The sequence below is a fragment of the Sceloporus occidentalis genome, unplaced genomic scaffold, assembly GCF_023333645.1.
Source record: "Sceloporus occidentalis isolate IW3139 unplaced genomic scaffold, rSceOcc1.0.p SCAF_78, whole genome shotgun sequence".
Lineage (NCBI taxonomy): Eukaryota > Metazoa > Chordata > Lepidosauria > Squamata > Phrynosomatidae > Sceloporus > Sceloporus occidentalis.
The window spans coordinates 2805858-2829120 of record NW_028317058.1 but is presented as its reverse complement, the minus strand read 5'-3'; the positions used below and the strand labels follow the sequence as shown (position 1 = coordinate 2829120).

Genomic DNA, 23263 nt, shown 5'->3' with positions numbered 1-23263 from the left:
AAGCATGCCAGCCTTTAAATAACTCACAAAGTATCACACCAATACAATACAGGCTTCCCAATAACCTGTTTTACGTGTGGGAATTAACTTTATGTAGTTAAACGATGCATGGACTTTATCAGAATTATTGTTTTAATAGCCTATACTAATAAGTACGTTCTCTTTTAGAGAGTAAACCAGAAACCATGAATGCACACCAAATAAAAACAGCCTTCTTCACCTACCCAACGCTAACAGAGATCTGCAGGAGACTAGTCACTCATTATTTCCTTCTGATTGAAGAAGAACTTGCGATGTGGGAAGAGGATCCTGAAGGCTTTGGTATGGAACATTTAAAAATAATTTTATGTTGCTGTCAACTGAGTTAATTTGGTTTTTCTAGATTCTTTACATATGTTAACGCTTGCAATGCATGGGGTCAGCTTGAGATCTGCATGTTTTGTATATGCATCTATTAGAGGTTGATACAGAAAAGTGAAAATAAAATACTAATCCAAAAAGTGCTTATCTATCAGGAGCGATATAATATTAATCACATGAAATGTGTGAATTCCCCATCTGCTTTGCTATGCAGAGGGTTAAACCTTATTAATCCCCTCCCCCAATGTATTGGCTTGAGTTTCTATGATTTTCTCATATTTTTACTGTATTTGCAAACATTTTAATCGCTAACTCTGTGCTCTGTTTCATCACCAACCACCACAAAACCCCATATTCTATTTACAGTGACAGGGATTTCTGGTTATGATTTGAAGGCCATATACACTCCAGAGTATGGCGAGAATACATGGGACATCACTGTGTACAAGATTAATGATTTAATGAATGACACTTGGCACTGCTCCTATACTCTTTAAGTTCCGTTACACTAAATATGTCTGCAGGAGTTTGTATTTTTTGTGGCAAGGCTCCTGCATTTACTCTTCGTTTATTGTTGGAAATGGAAACTGGTCAGGCGGCCTTCTTTTGTAGTTTGTTTCAAACCTGGGATTTTTCTTTGTGTGAGGAACCTTTTTTTATTCTTTTATATTAGATGAACAATGTGGAGGCCCTTTACTAAATGGATAACACATGGATGTTTCCTTTTCTTTTTAGCTGTGGAAGAAATTGGAGGCGATTCTTGGAAATTCAGTCTAAGGGTATGTTTTCTAAATGATTATTCAGCGTTGCCCTCCCTTTGAAGTCATGAGATAGGTATCATTGTTGTCTGAAAGAAAAAAACATATGTGCAACGTTCCTTAACAGGCCTCCTTTAGAATGTCAGCTTTTCATAGTCCTTGTATTTCTGCCAATAACATGACCTTCCGACTATATAATCTTTAGTTTGTTAATATGGATTTCTGGATTTAATCTTGCGACTCCTAATTACAGTATGACATTTCCACTCCAACTGTTCAGATAAGTATAATATACAACTTGTATGCCCACATGTTGAGAAGTACTTTATAAAGAAGCTGCATTTAAGAGGCCCACACATGTCGTGGTAATTACTGGGGTATTATCCTTTAACATAATTGTCTCAAAGTCCTTCTTTTTCCACTTTTTTGCCATATTTCCTACATTTCTCAATGACAATATCACTCATTTTATGTCACAAGTTCTCATGTTTTGCTTTACTCCAATACTCTTCATCCCCTTCATTATCTCCCTACTTATTTCTCTGATCGTCTTTGTCTAAATCTCATAATGTCTCCGCTTTCACCATTCATCATATGGACAGCGTGAAGCTTCATTTATATTTTTATGACCAAATGGTTAGGGTCACTCGTTGAAACTTTTTGCACTTCTTCTAAAGGATTTAAGTCTGAAAGTATCCCCTGCTACAGGTTTAGGTGATTCAGGGTCAGGCTGCCAGCCCATCAAGGGTTTTCTTTGGATGGAAGTTTGAGCAAGTGGTATATATGCCCCTCAGATCCAGAATGTTTGGAGTCATCAACCCACTTATGAGACTAGTGTTGTGTGACATGACCCCAGTCGTTGCTATTGCAACAATGAAAAGTTTAAATTTGGGGGACATTTGCATAATGGGGGCGGCATTGGGTTCAGTTCTGACCAAAAACCCAGATTGCGCAAGATGGATAGAAATCATCCACTGTGGCCTAGTGCCATCAACTAAATGCAGCATTTCTCACTGAAAATCTGTTTCTTTAGTAATTCTGGAAATATGAATAATAAAGAAGACTGTGAGTGACTTCCTTTTAATACGTTAATATTCCTCCACACCTGGGCATTATTCCCTCGCATTCATCATTTTCCTAAATGTTCCTCCTTATTGGCATTTAGTTATTTATTGTTGTATTTATTGTTGTTGTATTTATTGTTATATCTAATATTAAGTAATCGACTTGTAGTCATTCATACTGTATAATGGCATTATTTTGAACGTATGTATAGTATACATATAGTATGCCCTGTCTGTATACCATATTCATACAGATTATTCATGGCTAATGTGTGTTAATCTGTGACTACCTTGGGCTGCGGTGTCGGCAGTCTGATTTTCCTCCTATTTAACAGGAGCTTAGAGCTGCTTTAGTACATAGCAATGGGTGGTAAACACTACCCATAAATAATTAGTGTTTTATTTGTTTGTTAAACTCGCATTTCTCTACCCTCTTCACTGCCTATAATAAAATGTTTAGATGCATTGCATAAAATAATGGCAGCGGCAAGAAAACGACTAGTATAAAAATCATTTTTGCCTGGTTTATATCTATTTTTACTCTTTTTAAACAGCCGTGTTCTGAAGTTCTGTTCATTGACATTTTCCACGAATACAGCCAGACACTAACTCCGGTGCTCTTAGACATGGTTGACAAGCTTCAAGGTTAGCTCATAAATTATTTGTCCTCTTTATAACTGCGTTGCTTGTAAAACGTTAGCAGTGTATCTGTCATGGAATATGTAGGTGCCATTCATAAGCCTTTCACCTGCAGCGAAAGGTTATAAATATTTAGTGCTGTTTAGTTACTGTTTATATTTTGCTGTTTTTTTTACTCATTAGGCATATTTTGTCTCCCTTTTTTTGTCCTCGTATATAACTTTACAACACCAGTAGTCAATTTATTAAAAACGTGTCTCCAAGTTCTTATGGCCTTATGCAAAAAGATTTAAGGAGTGCCCCGTATTTACATACAGCCAATGAAATCACGAATCTTAAAAAGTCTAAATAATGGTTAGTTTGCTAGTAAAAGCTTTTTTTTTTTTTGCCAGCCGTTTAGATTCAAATATTTAGCAATGTAATTTTAACATGGCTTCCAACAACACTTACTGGTCTGTAATTAGCAGACCATTTTCTGCTACCTTTTTGTGTCCGATTACCATGTTTTCCACACACAATCCTCCTAAACTACTCTTTTTCAATAAGTGGTTAAATAATAACCACTTATCGGCATATAACTCATATCAGACCGAACTCCTTGCCTCCCTGTAACACATAGTGGACAGTATGGAAGGCGAGTCCTTGGGAGAGCTTTACTAGTCCCTTGAATTTGTTGTTGCCCCCAAAAAGTAGACTGTAAAAGCTTCTTTCACTCCGCTGTATGAGGATATGATCGTGTGAGGCTGTTTAAATCGTAGGTCTTTCACAGGCTGTTTATTAGTGAAATGTTGCCACAAAAGCCCCTGTAATTTATGGATTTGTGTCGTTCTTTCAGTCTGCTATTTTGCAGTTGTAAGGAATTTTGTTTTTAACTCCAGTCATCAACCTAATAGTATAATTGATATTACGTGCTTCGCCGTGCAGAGGAAGCATTATAATTTATGCATTTTTCTTGCAGGGCTATGTCCAAATGAATACTTCCCCTGCATTATAGACCTGGGTTTCGCTTCACTGTTTATTTGTTTTTCTGCATACAACTTTTTTATTTTTTTTATTTTATTTCTCTAAATATTTAGGTCCAACACACGTAGAAGACCTGAATGCTTTGCTAATAAAAGAAACTGGTAAGCACCATAAAATATGGAACATTAAACTTAAATAGTACAGGAGGGAATAAGGAGTTTAAAATAGTGGGATAAAGAAAAACAATAGCACTCAAGAATTTTGCTTTGTGGGGGATATTAGCCCCAAAATCTTTCTGTTGACATCATATGTTTTGATTTACCTTGACTAATAATACCGTATTTGCTCGATTATAAGACGACCCTGATTATAAGACGACCCCCCAAAATCTGAATATTAACTTAGGAAAAAAAGAAAAAGCCTGAATATAAGACGACCCTAAAGGAAAAAAGTTTTACCAGGAAATGTTAATTCATGTAAACTATTTTTTTAAATAAAAGCTATGATTGAGAAAAATATTTTTTTTGTTTTTATTTCCTTGTATTTTCCAACCTGTCCCCCAGTTACGCACATCTGCCCCCAGGCTTGCCACACCAATATGGCACTGTGGCCCATGATATGCCTTTTAACCCTCTATATGCCACTGTGCCCCATGGTATGCCTTTTGACCCCCTATGTGCCACTCTGCCTCCAGAAATGCCTTATACCCCTATATCCCATTCTGGCATTTAGGGGGTTAAAATGCATATTATGGGGCAGAGTGGCATATAGGGAGGTATAAGGCATTCCAGGAGGCAGTGGCATTAAGGGAGTTAAAAGGCATTGTATAGAGCACTCTATAAGGCATTTCAGGAGGCAGAGTGCTCTATTAAATGCCCCCTTAACGCCACTCTGCTTCCTGAAATGCCTTATAACTCCCTATATGCCACTCTGCCCCATAATATGCCTTTTAACCCCCTAAGTGCCAGAGTGGCATATAGGGGTATAAGGCATTCCAGAAATGCCCTATGTCCCCCATTTAACACACACACGCACACACACTTACCGGTGCTTCCAAATTCCTGCTGTATTGCCGGGGCAGCGGGTTGACGTCTCCTTCCGCTGCAGCCGGAAGGAGGTGGAGTTGGCAGCGGGGGGTTGTCTGCGTCCGTCGCGGATACCTTTCCCGGCTGTCAGAGATCAGAGTTCCGGCACCTGTGCGGGGAACTCTGATTTCTGACAGTCGGGGAAGGTATCCGCGACGGACGCAGACAACCCCCGCTGCTAGCCACACCTCCTTCCGGCTGCAGCGGACGTTGTCTACGCGGATCGCGTAGACGTCAACCCGCTGCCCCGGCAATACAGCAGGAAGCACCGGTAAGTAAGTGTGGGGGGGGGAGACAGGAGGATCCAGGTCCCCTGCAGCGGTGCGGGGGATCTGGATCTTAGTCTCATAATCAGACCTCTATTTGAGGTCTGATTAGAAGACGACCCCGATTAGAAGACGAGGGGTATTTTTCAGAGCATTTGCTCTGAAAAAAACCTCGTCTTATAATCGAGCAAATACGGTAATTGGCCATCCATTATTTTTTTTATGCTGGCAATTCTTTCTAAGGCTGTCTTGTTCAGTATGTTGTTTAGAGTGATATTTGAAATACTTTTATATTTATTTCCATTAGTTTACAATGCCGTTGGCCTGGCTGCCTACGAGTTATTTGATAGCATTGACTTTGATGGGTGGTTTCAAAGACAACTCCTTGGAGAACTACAAATCCGCCACGATAGGTAAAGTTCCTGAGAATTATGCGTACTTGGTATCTATACATTTTTAGGCAATATTATAAATTGGAAAATAGGAGGCATTCTTTGAGTTTGTCCATTACCCCAATCAAGAGAAAATATTTAATGAGGCACTTAGCCCTTTTTTGTTGTAGGCATGGCGCTTGTACAAGGCCATTCTTTTTTTCCCATGGAGTATGTCGGCTGTCTATACAAAGACTACAAGCAGAAAATAACACACGTTAAATATATTCAAGCTTCATTTAGAAGTATGAAACCATGAGGTACTATTAGTAATTAAGATGGATATTTCCACTGATGAATATAAATGTGACATTTTTAATTAACCAATTTATGAACGTATTAATTGTTAGATAAGCATACAGTGACAAAATCATAAATGTCAAGTAATCTTTTAAATAGTAAACGGAGTTCTTTCTTTGCAAGGTAGATGTTGGGTACCAGAAAAGAAATTACATTTAAAATAACATGAGAGCTTTGGGAATAGGAATTGAATGAATCGCTGAATTACTGCTAGATAAAGTCTCGCTCGTTTCCGTGTGTGTAAAATTAAATAAATGTTTATGCCTTGCTGCATTTTGTTCCCCGAAGGTATAAACTATTACGGCGCCGGGTAATTTGGCTGATTGGTCAATGGGTTTCGGTAAAATTCAAGTCTGATCTGAGACCCTCGTTATATGAAGCAATCCTGACTTTGCTGCAAGACCAGGACTTGGTGGTAGGTACATTTAAATACGGAGTAATTGCCCTTCAGAAGCTTTCATTTATTCTCTGTGGAGTTAGCATTATGTTAGTCGTAAGTACGTTTAACGATGATAAATGTGCCCAATGTAGTTGACTTTTTCTAGGTGTAATCTATGTAGGGCATGGTAAGTTTGATTTATCTGTGCAGGTTTTTTTTCTTTTCTTTTAAATCTCTTAATTCAGCACTAGTAACTGCATTAAAATTTGCAGACAAATCAAGTTTGATCGCAAAGTCAGCAAAATTTTACTTGGCCAACGGTGCCCAAACTTGCATACAACAGAAGGGTCGGCCCCTCGCAATGTTTGGGTAAGCCAATGCGTGAAAATATTTCCATTCATTACTAAATAAACTACTTCCAGCCCAAACTTTTTAGTGCAGTGGCTTCAAATAAGTAAAATATTTCAAGCATATCCCCCTCTTGTCAGGAAACCGTAGCATCCTCTAATTAAACACTTTCCTTTTGATAGCATTGCCTCCTTTTATCGTCCTGCCAATGTATAAAACTAGATATAAACTGGAGCCTCCAGAAGTGTTCCTACACAGATGAAAGCTAAATTTATTTTTAATTTTATTAAAAATTTATATTTATTTTTTTATTTTATTTACTGCAAATATGTGTTATGCTTCTGCATCTATGCCTTGCCGGTTCCAAAATAATGTGCCTGCTCCCAAATCCCACTTTCTCATTCTTTGAGCCCCTTGTTGGGGAGATCTCATTTTCTTGTAGCTAATTGATAAATGCCATTGTCCGCATGATGCTATAGGCAATGGATGATCTATACCAACAGAATATTATAGGGTAAAGGTTGGACTAAACAAAGCAGAATTAAGCCCGTTCACAAGCTGGGCTCATCTGTGGTTCGTTGGTTTATTTCTGCAAAGCAGTCCATAATCAGCATTTTAATCAAAATGTTCTTCACATCATCATGAAATTTAGAAAGGGAATGTTCCACAGTCTTTTCACCAGAGTATTAAAGAAAAGATATTATGCAATAGCTGGAGAATATGCTGGAGAACCGTGTTGTGCAGCCAGATTGTTACGACTCCTACATAGTCAAACAATCTACATGACAAGTACATATACCGTATTGGCTCGGATATAGGCCGCACTTTTTTCCCCCACTTTAAGTCTTTAAAGTGGGGGTGCGGCCTATATTCGGGGTCTAGGGCCCGACGCCCGGGACATGCAGTCCCGGGCGCCGGGCAGGCAGCGGGGTTAGGATACAGATCCCCTGCAGCGGTGCAGGGGACCTGCATCCTACTCCCCGATACGCTCAGACAGCCTCCCCTGCCAGCACTTCCCACGGGGGATGCGTTTTACCTCTGGCCCCCCGCCTGACTTACCGGAGCTGACTCCCGGGTGTCTTGCGGGGCCGGCGGGGGACATCTACGCAATACGCGTATACAACTTCCGGTGCCGGCACATCCGGCACCGGAAGTTGTATACGCGTATTGCGTAGATGTCCCCCGCCGGCCTCGCAAGACACCCGGGAGTCAGCTCCGGTAAGTCGGGGGGCAGAGGAGGACAGTGGCAGCATATCTCGGGGAGGGAGGAGGACAGTGGCAGCATATCTCGGGGGGGGGGACAGTGGCAGCATATCTCGGGGGGGGACGGGACGGACAGTGGTAGCATATCTCGGGGAGGGAGGAGGACAGTGGCAGCATATCTCGGGGGGGGGGGACGGACAGTGGTAGCATATCTCGGGGAGGGAGGACAGTGACAGCATATCTCGGGGGGGGGCAGAGTGGCAGCATGTTTTTTTGGTGCTTTTTTAAAGAAAAAAACTTTTTCTTTAAAAAAGCACCAAACTTTTAGGGTGCGGCCTATATACGGGGGCGGCCTATATCCGAGCCAATACGGTAATTATACTTTCTGCTTGCAACATATGAAGATGCAGACCTTGTCAGACTGCGTTCTTTAGCAACTAACTTACTTAATAATGGTGTAACTTTAACGTGTTGAGAAATGGCTTTTGCTGCTAATATGAATCAGACATTACTTCCACCTTCACTTACATAGGCATAACGAGGTGGATGACAAAATTATACTATTAGTAATTTGTTTAATTGGCTAAATGCTGTATCGTGTTGTCGGCATTGTTCATGACAGATAGCATAATGAATGTATTTCAGCGGCAGAAAGCTTGTGCTCATTAAATCACTGTCAAAAGTTTCACCAAGGTTTGCCACTACATCTCTTCCTTCCAAGCAGCAGTTTTAACTTTTTGTGTTTTAAATGACGCCAATTAAAATAATAATTGCCGAATGTTAATCACTCGGTGTTCTTAACGGAACTTGACAATTTTGGAGAATTGCAAACTTTTTAAAAGATCCTTTGCTTTATTTGTTGTATATTCTGGTGGTATAAAAATATTCAAGTCTTTTCCTCCCTGCTTGGAACTCAATGACAACTAAAGAAACATTACAGAAGACGTTATAAACAAAAAAAGGCTTTATTTTATTGACGTTCAAGCACTTGGGACTCAAGTATTTTTATGCCACCAGAAATTGCATTGAATGCAGCAAAGTGTCCTTTTATGGTTTCCCTTGTTGTCTTCTTTGCCAAGTTATAAGAATTAAGGAATCTTTGCAAATTTATTAGCTTTTCCAAAGCTATGTTTGTAGCCGTTATTTACTATACTTTATATTTCTTTACATCAGCTTGAAATAGCATTGGTGGTAGTTTTTTTTTTGTTACGATGGTTACAACGTTGACTATAAATGAATGACACATTTTATCTTATTAGTGTATTAAAGTTAAAACAAGGAGAAATACTCAATATTTAGATAAAGAAGATTACTGTATACAAAAAATATATTGTGGATATCTATTTAACCCCTTAAGATCATCGTTTTCAGTACATATTCAACCATATTTTGCGTTTAAACTAAATGTGGATTTTCTAGGAACGTATATATATTTTTTCTTTATAGCAAATGGGGCCTTCTTGAAGCTATATGCATAAAAGTACTAAAGTATAAAAAGTGGGCAGAAATGGAAACACACATTTTTAACACATTTACAAATTGTACACAGCTCATATATTTGAAGAAAATAATAAAAACTCAAAATAATCTTTTTTGAAAAGGCCTTATTTGCCTAGATGCTCAATACTTGCCATTTGGAGGGAATTATTAGAAGACGTGCATTACTTTTTACAGGTACAGTATTCTGCAGAATCCCTGTCTGCATTCACAGCAGGGATATTCCATTATTCTCATGTTGTCCAGAAATGTTTTGTGTGCCAATAATCTGAAGGACAAATTCCCAAAATAATAGATGTGATAAAATAACTCCAGTGAAATGTTAGACATATTTGGTTCTGATCTCTAAAATGTACAGTGATACAATGTGGATGCACTTTGTGTATGTACTTTTTACACATTATCTTAATATCTTATTTTGCTTTGTTCACATACTTACACACACTCACCCACACTCACATACTTACACACACACACGCCCACATTCACATACTTACACACACACCCACACTCACATACTTACACACACACGCCCACACTCACATACTTACACACACACGCCCACACTCACATACTTACGCACACGCCCACACTCACATACTTACGCACACGCCCACACTCACATACTTACGCACACACCCACACTCACATACTTACACACACGCACCCACACTCACATACTTACACACACACACACACACATATGTGTGCCTTGGGGGTCTGGATAGTATATGAAAATGTGACTTGTTTTCCCTTTATGCTGTTTATAGAGTGTTTAATTACTTAATTGTTTCAGTAGGAACATTATATACTATCAATATTCAAATATACGTTATGTTCAATATCAACTTTCACATTATTTTAGGAGATTAGAAACTATGTATTTATATAACCCCTTAACGACAATTGCCGGTCCTGGCACGACACGGAAAAGCATGTGCTTTACGACAATTGACGTGCCAGGACCGGCACGTCTTTAAATGGGTGCAGAAAGCGATCTACTTTCGCTTTCTGCACCCAAAAAGCGTTGCTGAATGCCTCGACATCGAGGCATTCAGCAACGCCGCGATCGGCACGAAGGGGCCATCTCTGGCCCCTCCACGGGGCGTCAACATCCGCCATACTTTGTATGGCGGCGGACGCCCGTTTTAAAAGCGTTTAGGAGGCGATCAACGATCGCCTCCTAAACTTAAATGGTGTCGCTGGAATGCCTCGATCAGGAGGCATCCAGCGACACCAAACACTTACCTTTCGGTGGGCTGTGACCGCTCCGGAGAGCGGTCACAGCCGCAGCTGCCGGTGATCTTCGCCATCAAGGAAGATGGCCGCCGCCCTGCAAGAGAAACAAGCAAGTTTTAAAAGCTCGCTAGACGGTCTCCAGACCATCTAGAGAACTCTGGCTCCACTTGCAGGTTGAATACAGGTACTGCATTCACCATGCAAGTCAATGGAGCCCAGCTTTCTAATCACAGTGTGATTAGTAAAAAAAAAATAATAAAATTAATAATTAGAAAAAAATAGTAAAAAAACAGTAAAATGTAAAAATCATTTCCCACTGATGTCACTATCAGGGGAACCTCCAAGTTGAAAAAAAAATGTTTAAAAATTTTTTTTTAAAAAGGCAACAAAATATAAAATATATATATAAAAAATATATTTTTGTGAGTAAGTCCTAAAATTAGCATATTAGCTTAAAACAATTCTCGCATGGAAAGAGTTAAAATACTGGCATATTAAATGCCCGTGGGGTGTCTACTTTTAAAAAAGGTATGATTTGATGGGGTAAATTGAATTGGCCAGGTTCAACAAGGTCCCAATTAACACCGGGGGAAGGATGGCCACACATCTAATTTCCAATTAGAAAAATGCACACGTACCAAATGTGGCCTTTTAGTTCCCCCAAAAAATGACAAATTCATGCATGTGGGGTATCACTGTACTCAGGAGATGTTGCTGAACACATATTGGGGTCGTGTGACAGCGGCATATACCAGGAGCTGTAAATTCATACATAAAGTAGGTGTGTGTGGGAAAAATACACACACAAAAATACTACTGCAAACTTTGAAACAATGCTGGTGGTAAAATGTGTGCATGCAAAGAGTTAAAATACCAGCATTTAAAATACCCTGGGGTGTCTAGTTTTCAAAAATATATGGTTTTGTTGGGCACACTGAAATGGCCCGGCTCAAAGATGTACCAAATAGGGCATGGGCAGTGGATCCCCAAATGCCAAAGTTCAACATTGAAAAATGCGCATGCCCCAAATGTGGCCCTTTTGCCCCCAAACAGCCAGGCAAAATCATTCATGTGGGGTATCACTGCGCTCAGGAGATGTTGCTGAACACATATTGGGGTGTTTTGTGATAGTGACATAAACGAGAACATTTTAATTCATACCTGAAGTAAAATGTGTGTGGCAAAACAAATGCAAAAAAATGACTACCACAAAGTTTGACAAAGACTGGTGGTAGATATGGTGCATGGAAAGAGTTAAAATACTAGCATTTGAAATACCCTGGGGTGTCTAGTTTTCAAAAATATATGACTTGATGGGGTAAATTGCATTGGCCGGGTTCAAAGATACCCGAAATGGCACATGGGGGGAAGAATTACCAGATTTGGAAAAAATGGCTTTGAAATAGCAAAACGCTACCTGTACTTATTGCCCCATAATGGGTAGAAAAAAGCAAAAAAACATAAAAACATTGGGTATTTCTAAACTCAGGACAAATAGTAGAATCTATTTAGCAGGTTTTTTCATTACCTTTTATAGATGAGTAAAAGATTTTTCAACTAAAAGTTAGAAACAGTCATTTTTTTCTAAGTTTTTCACCATATTTTATACTTTTTTTAGTAGTAAATAATAAGATACAATCAAAACAATGTCATCTAAAGAAAGCCCTTCTTGTCCTGAAAAAAACAATATCTAATGTGTGTGGGTTCAGTAAACGGGAAAGAAGAAAATTACAGCTAAACACGAGCAGCGCAGAAATGTTAAAAAGGCCATTGTCACGAAGGGTACAAAAAGTAAAATCAGCCTTTGTCACGAAGGGGTTAAACTAAAACATTTTCTTTCTTGAAAGAAGCTTTTGTGTAATTATTTCTAAAGATTTTATTTATTGCAGCCATGCACTTAAGGCGTACAGTTTAATTACAGAAATTAACTGTGTAAAGAAATGTGGATCGCCAAGGACGGACTGTAGGCTATTAGATGTAATTAAGCATCTAATTAATTTCTGCATATAAAGATAAGCTTAATATGGGATCTAATCAGCACAAGCAGCAGTTGCATAAACACTTTTATCAATGGCTAAGTGGGTTTAGCTTTCCTTGTTGGCAATTCAAATTCACCATAAAAAATACCTTTACATATAGCAGTTTGATGCATCTTGTCACCAGCTTGAATTTTAATTAGTTAAATATATTTTCCAACGCACGAAAATACTGATGCTGTCATAATATGACATATATCTAGTATTTGGTGGCTTGATTAATTAAACATATTCAAACGAAAGAAATGCATCTGTCTTTCATTGACGTCAGGGATGTTTTTCTTCTTGCTGTGGGCATCTTTTTGACCGACGTCTCTAATGATTAGCATACCCTTTGGGTTTTTGCGATATAACAGATTCTTGGAAAATGGCCTTGTTAATATATGTATTAAACTGTCACATAATTGCATATTGTCTGCATTTGTTTTAAGGATAGTATATGCAAATATGTTTCTTGTATGATATACCGTGTCACATCATTGACAGCATGGACGTTGAGTCTCTCCGCTTTCAGTAAAATGCTTTGTGCTGGGCAGGTTTCAGTACTGAATGGGGCCCTTTGAGAAGAGCGGAGTAGGGAGTGTGTGAATGAATGCCCTTAGTTCTTGTGCATAATGTAAGTTCTGGTAGTGCAGCCTGTTTATCCCATGGTGCTTCCTATCAAGGGAAATTTCTAAGCAATCTTTTAGCATTTTTTTTTGAATGCTATTGTTTGCTTTCTGATCGCTGCAACAATCTTGTCACTAAGACCCCTTTATTTACTGTATAAGCCCATTTTGGTATATGGAGGGCACGTAGAGATTTTCTCTTTGGCTCCTGCCTCTGTGTTGGCTTTGGTTGAACTGATGAGTACGAACTGCCCAAGCCCACAAACTACACTGACTGTAGTTCCTCCTGGGATATCAGGACTTTGGGCAATACTGGATTTGCATTCCAGGGACCCGTAGGCACACATTTAAAAAAAAAAAAAAAAAAAAAAAAGCTGCCTGAAGGGTCAGTTGCGGGTAGAAGCAGACAGTCCTGTCACTTGTTCAAGACTGCAAGTCGGGCGATGTTACAAGATACAGATATAGCCTCTTAGAAATGGTGTTGTTTTTGTGTGTAAACCCTAAGGAAAAGAGTACATTTGCAACTATATGTCCATTTATTTCCACATTCTAGAACACCTAATGCTTTGTATGCTGCAAGTCCTTTAAGGTAGTAGGTGTTTGCCTGCTACCACTTCTTCTTTACTGATCATTTTTAGGATGTTCTTGTTTTTTTTTTCTTTTCTTCTCTTGTACAAGCGTACACGGGGCTCTTTCTATAGACCTGCAAGAGGCTGAGGAAATTTGTTTGATATCAAATCTCCATCTCAAGAACCTCAAAATGTAGGCGTGTATGTAAAAATAAAAAATAAAATAATAATAATACTCGGTACTGGCCAGTGGTACTGATTTCACAACACGCTATTAGAGAAATGTAATAAACTGACAGAATTTTGCCCATCCAGGATTGTGCCGGCTACCCCTGTCATTGAAGTTGTAAAAAACAATTAACAGGATGAGTTCACGATGCTTATATCTGTATAGGGGAATCATGTTGACAGTTTTGTAAGTCATTCTGGGAAGAAAGATTATGATCAGCGTATTTCCTTAAGGCATTTTATTTTCTTGATATATATAAAACAAGAATAATGCAAGTCATGCTGTGTGCAGTCATGGACAATTGAAATCTTTTCTTAACAATAGCGTTGCACTTGTTTATGAACATGAATAGCTAGTGAACCTGCCAATATATCAGTCCCATCGCAGACAAATGCTTTGATAAACGTGTTGCAGTACTTTTTATGGTTTTTTGTAGCCTCATCTGATAAGTTGAGATAAGTTTAAACTAGTGGGATGCTCTGACAGTCAATGGGTCTGGAAAAGGATGCATTTTTTTTTTTTTAAACTCAAAGTCCGTTTATTGATGGTACAAGAAAAAAAAACAAAAGTACATTGTCCACAGGTATGAACAAGAAACAATAGAGATATAAACTCTGACAGGTGTACAGAAATAAAAGCAATGCACACAAATGTTCAAAAAAAGCACAGCAAGCAGGCACATGACCTGCACAAAAACGGGTACAGTGCGTATGCATAATAAACCTTCAGTAGGAATAGCGTACAGCCCCCATTGAAGTCAATACAAGAACCGTGGAGGATCATAGGCTATGAAAATAACATGAGGTACCATCCAGAATAAAAACAAGTATGAAGTCCAAAACAGAAAAAAAAGAACAAAAACAGAAACAAAAACAAAGACGCGTATCGCCGACTCATCAGGCAACCAGGTAGAGATCGAGCCTCAGAAGGCGAAAAAATTGGAGTATCGCGCATGAAGAGGGTGAGTATCTATGTAGAGAGGTCCAAAATTTTAGGGAACACAGGAGAGGATGTCAGATTCTTCCACCAAAACCACCTACTCTCATACTGGGAGGCCTTGCCCCTGAAACACCAAATCAATTCCTCCATATAGGAGACCCGTTGCATTCTAGTAACCCATGCCTGGATTGGAGGAGTGCACTGCTGCCTCCAGAAGCAGGGAATGACCGCTTTAGCAGCACTGAAAACATGGAACAACACCGAATGTTTATATTGAGCAACGGAAAGCTCGGTATGATGGAACAAAGCAGCTTCCGGGGTTAAGACATAATTCGGGTCACCAACTTCCCTAACAACCCGTTCAATAATGGTCCAATAGGGAGTCACAAGAGGGCACTCCCACCAAATATGGAGGAACGTACCCGGACCCGCCAGACACCTCCAACAAAGGTCAGGGACCTGAGGCAGAAAGCGATGCAGGTCATGCGGGACCCGGTACCACCTGACTAGGAGCTTATAGGAGGCCTCCTGAATCCTACTCGCCACTGCCCCCTTGTGAATCAAAAGAATAACCTTATCCCAGTTCACCGCGGAGGAGAGGCTGGGCAAGTCCGCTTCCCACAAAGCTAGAAAGTAAGGTTTAATCGCTACGCGCGGCGCCAATAGCATAGCATACAATAGTGACATCAAGCGGGCTGGTTCCCGACCAGACGCACAGAGGGACTCAAATTCCGTTAAAGGTCTACGGAAATTGACATCCCGAGGGAGAGAGGTAGCAAAATGGACAAGTTGTGCATACAAAAAGGAATCTTGTGCCCGTGGGGGGGACATGCGAAGCAACTGCTGGAGAGGCGTCACCCCATCCGATGTAACAAGATGATGAAAACGCAGGACACCTGAGGGCAAAGGGGACAACCGAGAAACCCCACGAGACACATATCCCGGTGAAAACGCGGGGTTGCCAGACAAAGGAAACAAAGGAGATGGGGAAGACGTTAATATCTGTAGAGCCATATATTTGTTAAGAATTTTAACCGTAGGGGAGACGGTGGTGTGCCTAAGAGAGGCAACGCGTTTATGCAAATCAGGTAGCCAAGGATAAGCATAGATAGGGCAAGGGACCACAGCATTCTCAATCTCCACCCACTGTTTAGGGGCGAGAATCGACCACTCCACCACCCGGCGGAGATGAGCCGCATGATAGTAGAGTTCCAAATCCGGAACCCCCAGTCCTCCATGCAGTTTGGGACGAGTTAGGTGATGGAAGCCCAATCGGGAGGAGCCCGAGGCCCAGATGTATTTAATAAAGGCCCGCTGACACCTCCGAAAATAAGAACGGGGGATAAAGATGGGGAGGGTGTGAAAAAGGTACAAAAATCTGGGCAAAACATTCATTTTAAGAACCGATACCCTCCCGAACCAGGACACGTGAGGGTACGCCCATTTACAGAGATCTACAGAGACCTGGTGGAGCAAGGGAAGAAAATTGAGGTCAAATAACAACGAGAGGTTGCCGGGGATCTGTAATCCTAAATATTTAATGGAAGTCTCGCACCAACGAAAGGGAAAACGAGCACGCAAGGCCAATTTATCAGGTTCAGACAAATTAACACCCAGGATTTCCGATTTATCCATGTTGATCTTATAATTAGAGAACCCCCGAAAGATATCAAGTTCTGCAAGAACGTGAGGTAAAGAGCTCTGGGGGTCAGACAGGAGACACAACATGTCATCAGCGAATAAGGAGATTTTATGTTCCCGATTAGCGATAGTTATCCCCTTAACCGCAGAATTACCTCTAATAGCGTTAGCCAAAGGTTCCATACCTAGAATGAAGAGAAGTGGAGACAGGGGGCATCCCTGTCTAGTGCCATTCGACAGGGTGACCGGCTGGGACAAGGAGCCATTCACCGAAATCCTGGCAGTGGGGTTATAGTATAATGATTCAATCCAGCCACGGAACGTTGGGCCCATCCCCAAGTGCCGAAGCACCGCAAAGAGGTAAGGCCAGGCCACCCTGTCGAAGGCCTTCTCAGCATCTGTAGAAACAAGGGCCATGGAGACATGTGACCTGTGTGCATGAGACAAGACATCTAACACCCGAATCGTGTTATCCCGCGCCTCCCGACCCGGGACAAAGCCCACCTGATCCAAATGGACAAGAGGAAAAGGATGCATTTACCCCATAATGGTGAAGTGAACAGCTCATCTTCACTGTATAGCAGACAATAAGAGAAAGTAATTTACTCATCTTCTCACTCTGATCACCCTCCATTCTGATCACACAGTGTGGGAGTTTTGTAGGATTAGCTTTGACAACGAAGGGGGGGCCGATGTCTGACTTAAACTGGAAGTGTTTCGATATTCCAACTGGACTAGTACTTGCACCAAACACCATTAGGCTGAATCTATGAGCCGAGAGCTTCTGGCTCCTGCGGACAGGGGAGACCAGTCATCAGACTCGCCCCCCTCACCCCAATCCCCATAATAAACTGCACCACAGTGCTGATTTTAACCCTAGATGTCATTGGTCCTCTAGGTACATCGGTGCTGTAGAGACATTTGTCCACACGGTACCGGGTAAATCATTGGTCTTCAAGGAGTTAAGTAATTGGGGCATTTGTGATAGAATTTGCTGGTACTTGAATTGTTATGTGGAGTCTGCACTGATTCTTGCTGCTGCATTTGTTTTCTTTGTTTTGTGGGAGGGTTAGTTTGATGGCTTCTCTTTTTTTTTTCTTAGTTACATATGATGTGTGCAATTTCTTATAGAAAAAGTGATCTTATTTCTCTCCGTTTGTTACTGATGCCCATATAATAACACGGAGAAAGTAGGCACTTCTCCTATTGGTCGCTTCCTCCCTTATCCCCACCAAACTGATGTGCCGATATCTTATTGGTTGTCTCTCTGTGTTTTGGTTAGTGTGCTCCAAAGTCTAATTTCAATTGTTATCCACTGTCTTATCACATTCTGTTATGGTGTGTATAGAAAAGACCTGGTGTTGTCCCTAATAATTGTGTGTGCGTTCCTATAAACCTACCTGGTGTGGTTTTTCTTCATGGAATGTCTGAAAATCCTCTTTGGTTCTTATCCCCTGCAAGATCTCTGATTTGGACCACCAAGGCTACAACTGATCGCCAGCGAGAAGAAAGAGAAACCCAACAATAGCACCCACTGGTTCCTGTTAGAGTAATTGAAATGGGGTTATTAATTCATTTCTGGACATTGTAAAATTTATATAAATACATAAGTTAGACAAGCCAGAAGGTTTAAGGGATCCATGTATCAAAGTGGATATAGAGGCGAAGGGGATAATTGTTAGCTTTATTTGCATGCTCCTACCCAGAATTGGTGGTTGTGGAAGCACCATGAGATTTCTGAGGGAAAAAACCATATATGTCCAAAACCATTGCGAGAAGGTTAACACAGATTGAAAGGAAAATAAATACAACATTCCATAGGTTTGTTTTTGAAAAAATCCACTTAGTGATGGTAAAAGCCTTGTAGGTGTCTGGTTCCCTTTAAACAGTTTATGTCCCTGGGAAAATTGAATATAGAGGATGAATAATGTATGATGTAAATGGAATAGCAGAGTCCAGTAACTGAATCTAATATTACAATGGTAACACTTCTTTTCTTTTCCTCTCCAGGTTCGAATAGAAACGGCAACAACTTTAAAGCTGGATATCCTTTTACTCTTCAGAAAAGCCTTGGATGGGCAAGGCTAGAGCTCCCAATAGACACTCAGTCTATGCCTACAGCGCCATTTCTTTTAGGCCGAATCAGAGGTGGCAAAAGAGAAATGGGCGCCTTTACAGAATCAGAAATGTTACCATTTATTCTAAACCTCTGACCTTTTGTTGCTGTTTTTTCCTTGACTCATTAGTACCAGTTGATGATTTTGAATTCAGGACAGAACAGTTTTTGCCAGTAAGTTTATTTTTTTTTTGTATTTTTATAATTATTATTATTTAGTTTGTCATTGTTATGAATTTGTGATCTACAAAATTGCTTGCTTGTAAAATACATGGACTGTTCAAATGGTGATAATGGCGGGAGGGGGATAAAAGCTATTAAATGTTTTTTGTTAAAATATTGTATAGAATATAGAAGTGAAATTTAGCTTGGGTGAAGTCTTTAACTCTGCAATTTTGAAAAACATTCGTTCTGTATTTGCTGTTCTGCTCTGTTGCTCTAACATCAGGTTAAACTTCACATTAAAATAGGATTAATATGTGCAATCCGTGAGGAAACCTGTACAGTGCTTGTGATTCTCTGTGATTTGTTGAAATAAAGCAGGATCTCGGTGTTTCATCTTTTTCAGTACTTGGAATCCATATTCACCCTGATTTTCCAGCTACTCCAGCAGGTTACAGAATGTGACACAAAGATGCAGGTCCTGCATGTGTTATCCTGCGTTATCGAGAGGGTCAACATCCAGGTGTGTAAATTGCCATTACGTTTTATCTGTTGCGTGTACTTTATAGTGTGCTTTTGGTCGTGCCTTTGGACAATGGTTGTTTCGTGCTGTGTGTGTTTTGGGTAAATGTGTACATAACTCATTTGTCTTTGAATCTGCAGCCTTCTGTCCACGAGTATCAAGCTGTTACTCTTGTCCGAGAAACACTGCATGTAGATTGTCCAATATGATATATATATACACACATTTTATTCATATATATATACCAAGCAATGTGAACCACGTAGCGACAAAGAACGCCAAGGTGGTAACAATGATCTGGAATCTCACAATAAAGATGGCAGCGCTGAAAAGTTCTCTCCCGGGTGCCCATAGTGATGGACACAATACGGCACTTACAATATCTATTGATTGCCATATCATTTCATAAGCCTTAGACACTTTGCATGCAATCAGCTACTCCCCGCAATGAACAAGACAATATTATAACCAAAAATGCATTAAATGTATTTTATATGATAAAGCTTGATTCATCATTTTTACTGTACATACATGCACAGAATTATACTGAATACAATTCATTCTCCTTTGACCTTACCGCATTCTTTCTAATAAATCATTTTCATAGTCTGTGCATCTAGTATGGGAGATCAATTACAGTTTTCTGTATTGAATCTTTATGAAAAAACCCACCTCTTACATGCCTTATATTAAATGACCTTTTCCCGATGAATATTGTGAACAGATTTAATAATAAATCTTTGATCATTGGTACGCACCTCCTCTCCCGCAGAGGGCCAATAAACTCCAGCGGTCTCTTCGCATGCACATTTTTTCACGTCTTCACATTTGTTGGATCCTCCAATTTAAAGAGGTCTTTAAATGTTTTATTTGCGGGAACGAAATCTTTAATTCTTCTTTTAAATGTCCTTGTGTTACTTTCTTAAGGTGTTTAAAACGCCCACTTTGCGCTGTCACTTGGTTTGTGATTGCTTTGTATTGAGCATTGTTGTGCTTTATACAAATCCTACATCTTTCAAAGGTCACAGAAAATGATTATATTGTTGTCACAGTCGTTTCCAATCCGCAAGGTATTTCATATCTACATCAAAATACCGTATAAATGCATGAGAGCAACATGGGAAAAAAATGTTTCCATATCTGTTCTCTGACATTCTGAATGTACGCTTCAATTTCAGATTAGACAAGTCTGCGATTCCTTTGTATCAGTGATAAAGACTGCATAATATGTATGTTTAATCCAGACTATACGTTAGCCAAGAAGGGTGGATAGATAAAAATGGAGCTTCTGGTCTCTGACAGTTAACACTATGCTTGAATGCCTGCATGCATAAACATACAAAATGGAATCGAGTATGCAAAAAGAATAATGGCACTATAGAATCGGCGTGTCCCTTTATTTAGCACTTTTATCTAATGTCTGTTGTGCTGTCCTCTTATTACTATTTGTTTTATCCTTTATCATGGCACTGACCCTAATCTAAATGCAGCAACCCTCTCACACACGTTCCCTCCATGACACTTACGCCTAAATGTCATTTTTAGATCTGGGCTATTATGTACTTGGCTATTGAGACTACGTAGAATGTGAGGACCAAGGCAAAATAACCTTATACCATAACCTAAACCATTATTTTATTCCCTCACTTTAGCCAAAATATTGAAATATTTCTGATGTTTTGCAATCTTATTATTTCTGATCAAGCAGTAATTTTATCTCCAGACTAGCCTGTAATTTAGTGTGAAAGTATGAAAGGGTTAACACCAATCAACCGCCGGGCTTCCGGTTAACTGCTTGTTAACGCCTTTCAGGGTACAGAGAAACAATCCCTGGCCTTAACAGTTCACCTTGTAACCCCAAAAACCCTTGCTGAACTTTTATTGGGACAACATAGAAAGATGTAGTCATGCACGCGTATGCGACTTGAGATCAGATGAAAAGGAGGAAGAGGTCTCTGACATCCTGAAAGCTTCTATAATTTGTCCCCGTGTTCTATGTTGTGCCAATAAAATGAATCAACTTTAATTTGTGCAGTTTTATGGCCAGCATGATAGGGTATCGGATCTCCCCAACCATTGTCCTCATCCCCTACCTCCATAACGCCTACAATTTGCACATAATTATTTTTGTCTTTTTTTTTTTTAACGGATAACTGGGAGGTGTAAATAATAAATACACACATTTATACATCTTTTAATACCCTGTTTTATGCACTTATTGATTAAATTGTTAGCTATATTTAACAGGAGACTTCATCATCTTATATGTGAATGATTTCAAGATGATACATGTTTTCTGTTTCTAGATCCGACCACTTGTTGGATGCCTAGTACAGTATTTGCCTCTTCTATGGAAGCAAAGTGAAGAACACAATATGCTGAGGTGTGCAATTTTGACAACGTTGGTTCATCTTGTAAAGGTAAATGGAATACAGGAATACTTGGTGAAATGTTTTTATTTATATTTATTTATATTATGATATACTTACTGCTCCCTCACTGGCTTGGCGGGGGCTGCAGGTGGGAGCCCATTGAGACCTCCATGAGCACGTATGCAAAGCGCGCCCATTGATTTCAGTGGAAGTGCTTTCCTGTCACTAGTTGGTTGTTTGAAGCAGCCAATCGGTGGCAAGAATCATAGGACTGCAGAGAAGGAGAGCAGCTGTAGTTTCTAGCTCAGGTAAGAATGTGTATTAAAGTCGTTGTGAAGTCCTCTAATATGTACTCTTTGCTTGGTCTGTCCAGGTCATTAAACTGTTCCTTTAATCTGACCTGAAATGATTCTCAATGTTAAAACAGGGTTTAGGAGAAGAATGCAAAAATCTGTATCCGTTCCTCCTACCTGTCATTCAACTGAGTACAGATGTTTCTCAGCCACCACATATATACCTTCTAGAAGACGGCTTAGAATTATGGTAAGTGCGTTGGAGTTGTATTTAATGCATTCAGTATGAGCTTTATTCATATGCCTGAAGGACCGTAATAGCTAGAGATGAGAGGGAAGTAGGTTCTCAAGCTACCATTCAAAATACATTCTAAATCAAAAATATTGGGGATTCCGTTACACTATATGGTCATATATCTTGCTTAGTCTGCCATGAAGTCAAAGGTGTGTATATCTTTTATGCTTTTTAGGTAGTGCACACCCCTACTTTATATATTTTATGCTCTCAAACATCACCCCCCATCACAATAGCTATTATAATTTGTTATTAAGACAGCTGATGTAGTGTCACCAATGCTTATGGTAGCATATCACAAATAGGTAAATAAAGAGTATGCTCCACTGCAAACCTGCCTTCTGTTTAGAAGCTTAGTATCTGGTAACAGATGGTGTTAAATCATTTCACTAGACCCTATGGACTTTTCAATTTCAATCAACGTTTTAAAGGCGCGGCCCGTGCAAACCATCTTGAATGTCATACATACTTCACCTGTGCCAACAGCGATGATTTAGAACATTAATATTTGCTTTAAAGGGGCAGTTTAGTTCATTGAAGAAGAATGCATGATAAAGTACTCTGTGAGGGCTGCAGATTAGGGGACACAACCAAAAATTAAAGGGACCATGCAGCTATTTATATGCATTAAAGTGCAAATGATGGCCATTAATGAAATATGCAACCCTGTAACAGGAAAAAAGGACTGTGTGAGGCATATCTCACATTAACGTACACATGTGGTCCAGAACATTAATGTAAAATAAATATGTACTTAAAATGAGGCATTACCTTTTTTCACAACAACAACCCATGTCATGCACTGCAATCGTCACGTCATTAACATCACAAAATGCTCAGATGACGGACATGCTTGCGCCATGCTGTGTCGAGTGTACGTATACAGGGGAAGTGCTGTAACTATTTCCTATGTCACAAGTGTCCTAAAAGTAAATAGTCCTTAAAATG

General features: G+C 39.8%; 1 protein-coding gene across 1 annotated transcript in view; it reads left to right on the top strand.

Annotated features, from left to right (window-relative positions):
- The window catches only part of LOC149285519 (importin-11-like), a 176951-nt gene that overhangs the window by 57596 nt on the left and 96092 nt on the right, over window positions 1-23263 (top strand). Inside the window, exons 10-20 of the mRNA XM_089495279.1 lie at window positions 169-321; window positions 1096-1139; window positions 2737-2827; window positions 3898-3945; window positions 5443-5548; window positions 6155-6281; window positions 18565-18598; window positions 18804-18844; window positions 19239-19355; window positions 21662-21775; window positions 22155-22270. Coding sequence (XP_089351405.1) covers window positions 169-321; window positions 1096-1139; window positions 2737-2827; window positions 3898-3945; window positions 5443-5548; window positions 6155-6281; window positions 18565-18598; window positions 18804-18844; window positions 19239-19355; window positions 21662-21775; window positions 22155-22270 — 991 coding nt within the window. The remainder of the gene's footprint in view (window positions 1-168; window positions 322-1095; window positions 1140-2736; window positions 2828-3897; window positions 3946-5442; window positions 5549-6154; window positions 6282-18564; window positions 18599-18803; window positions 18845-19238; window positions 19356-21661; window positions 21776-22154; window positions 22271-23263) is intronic.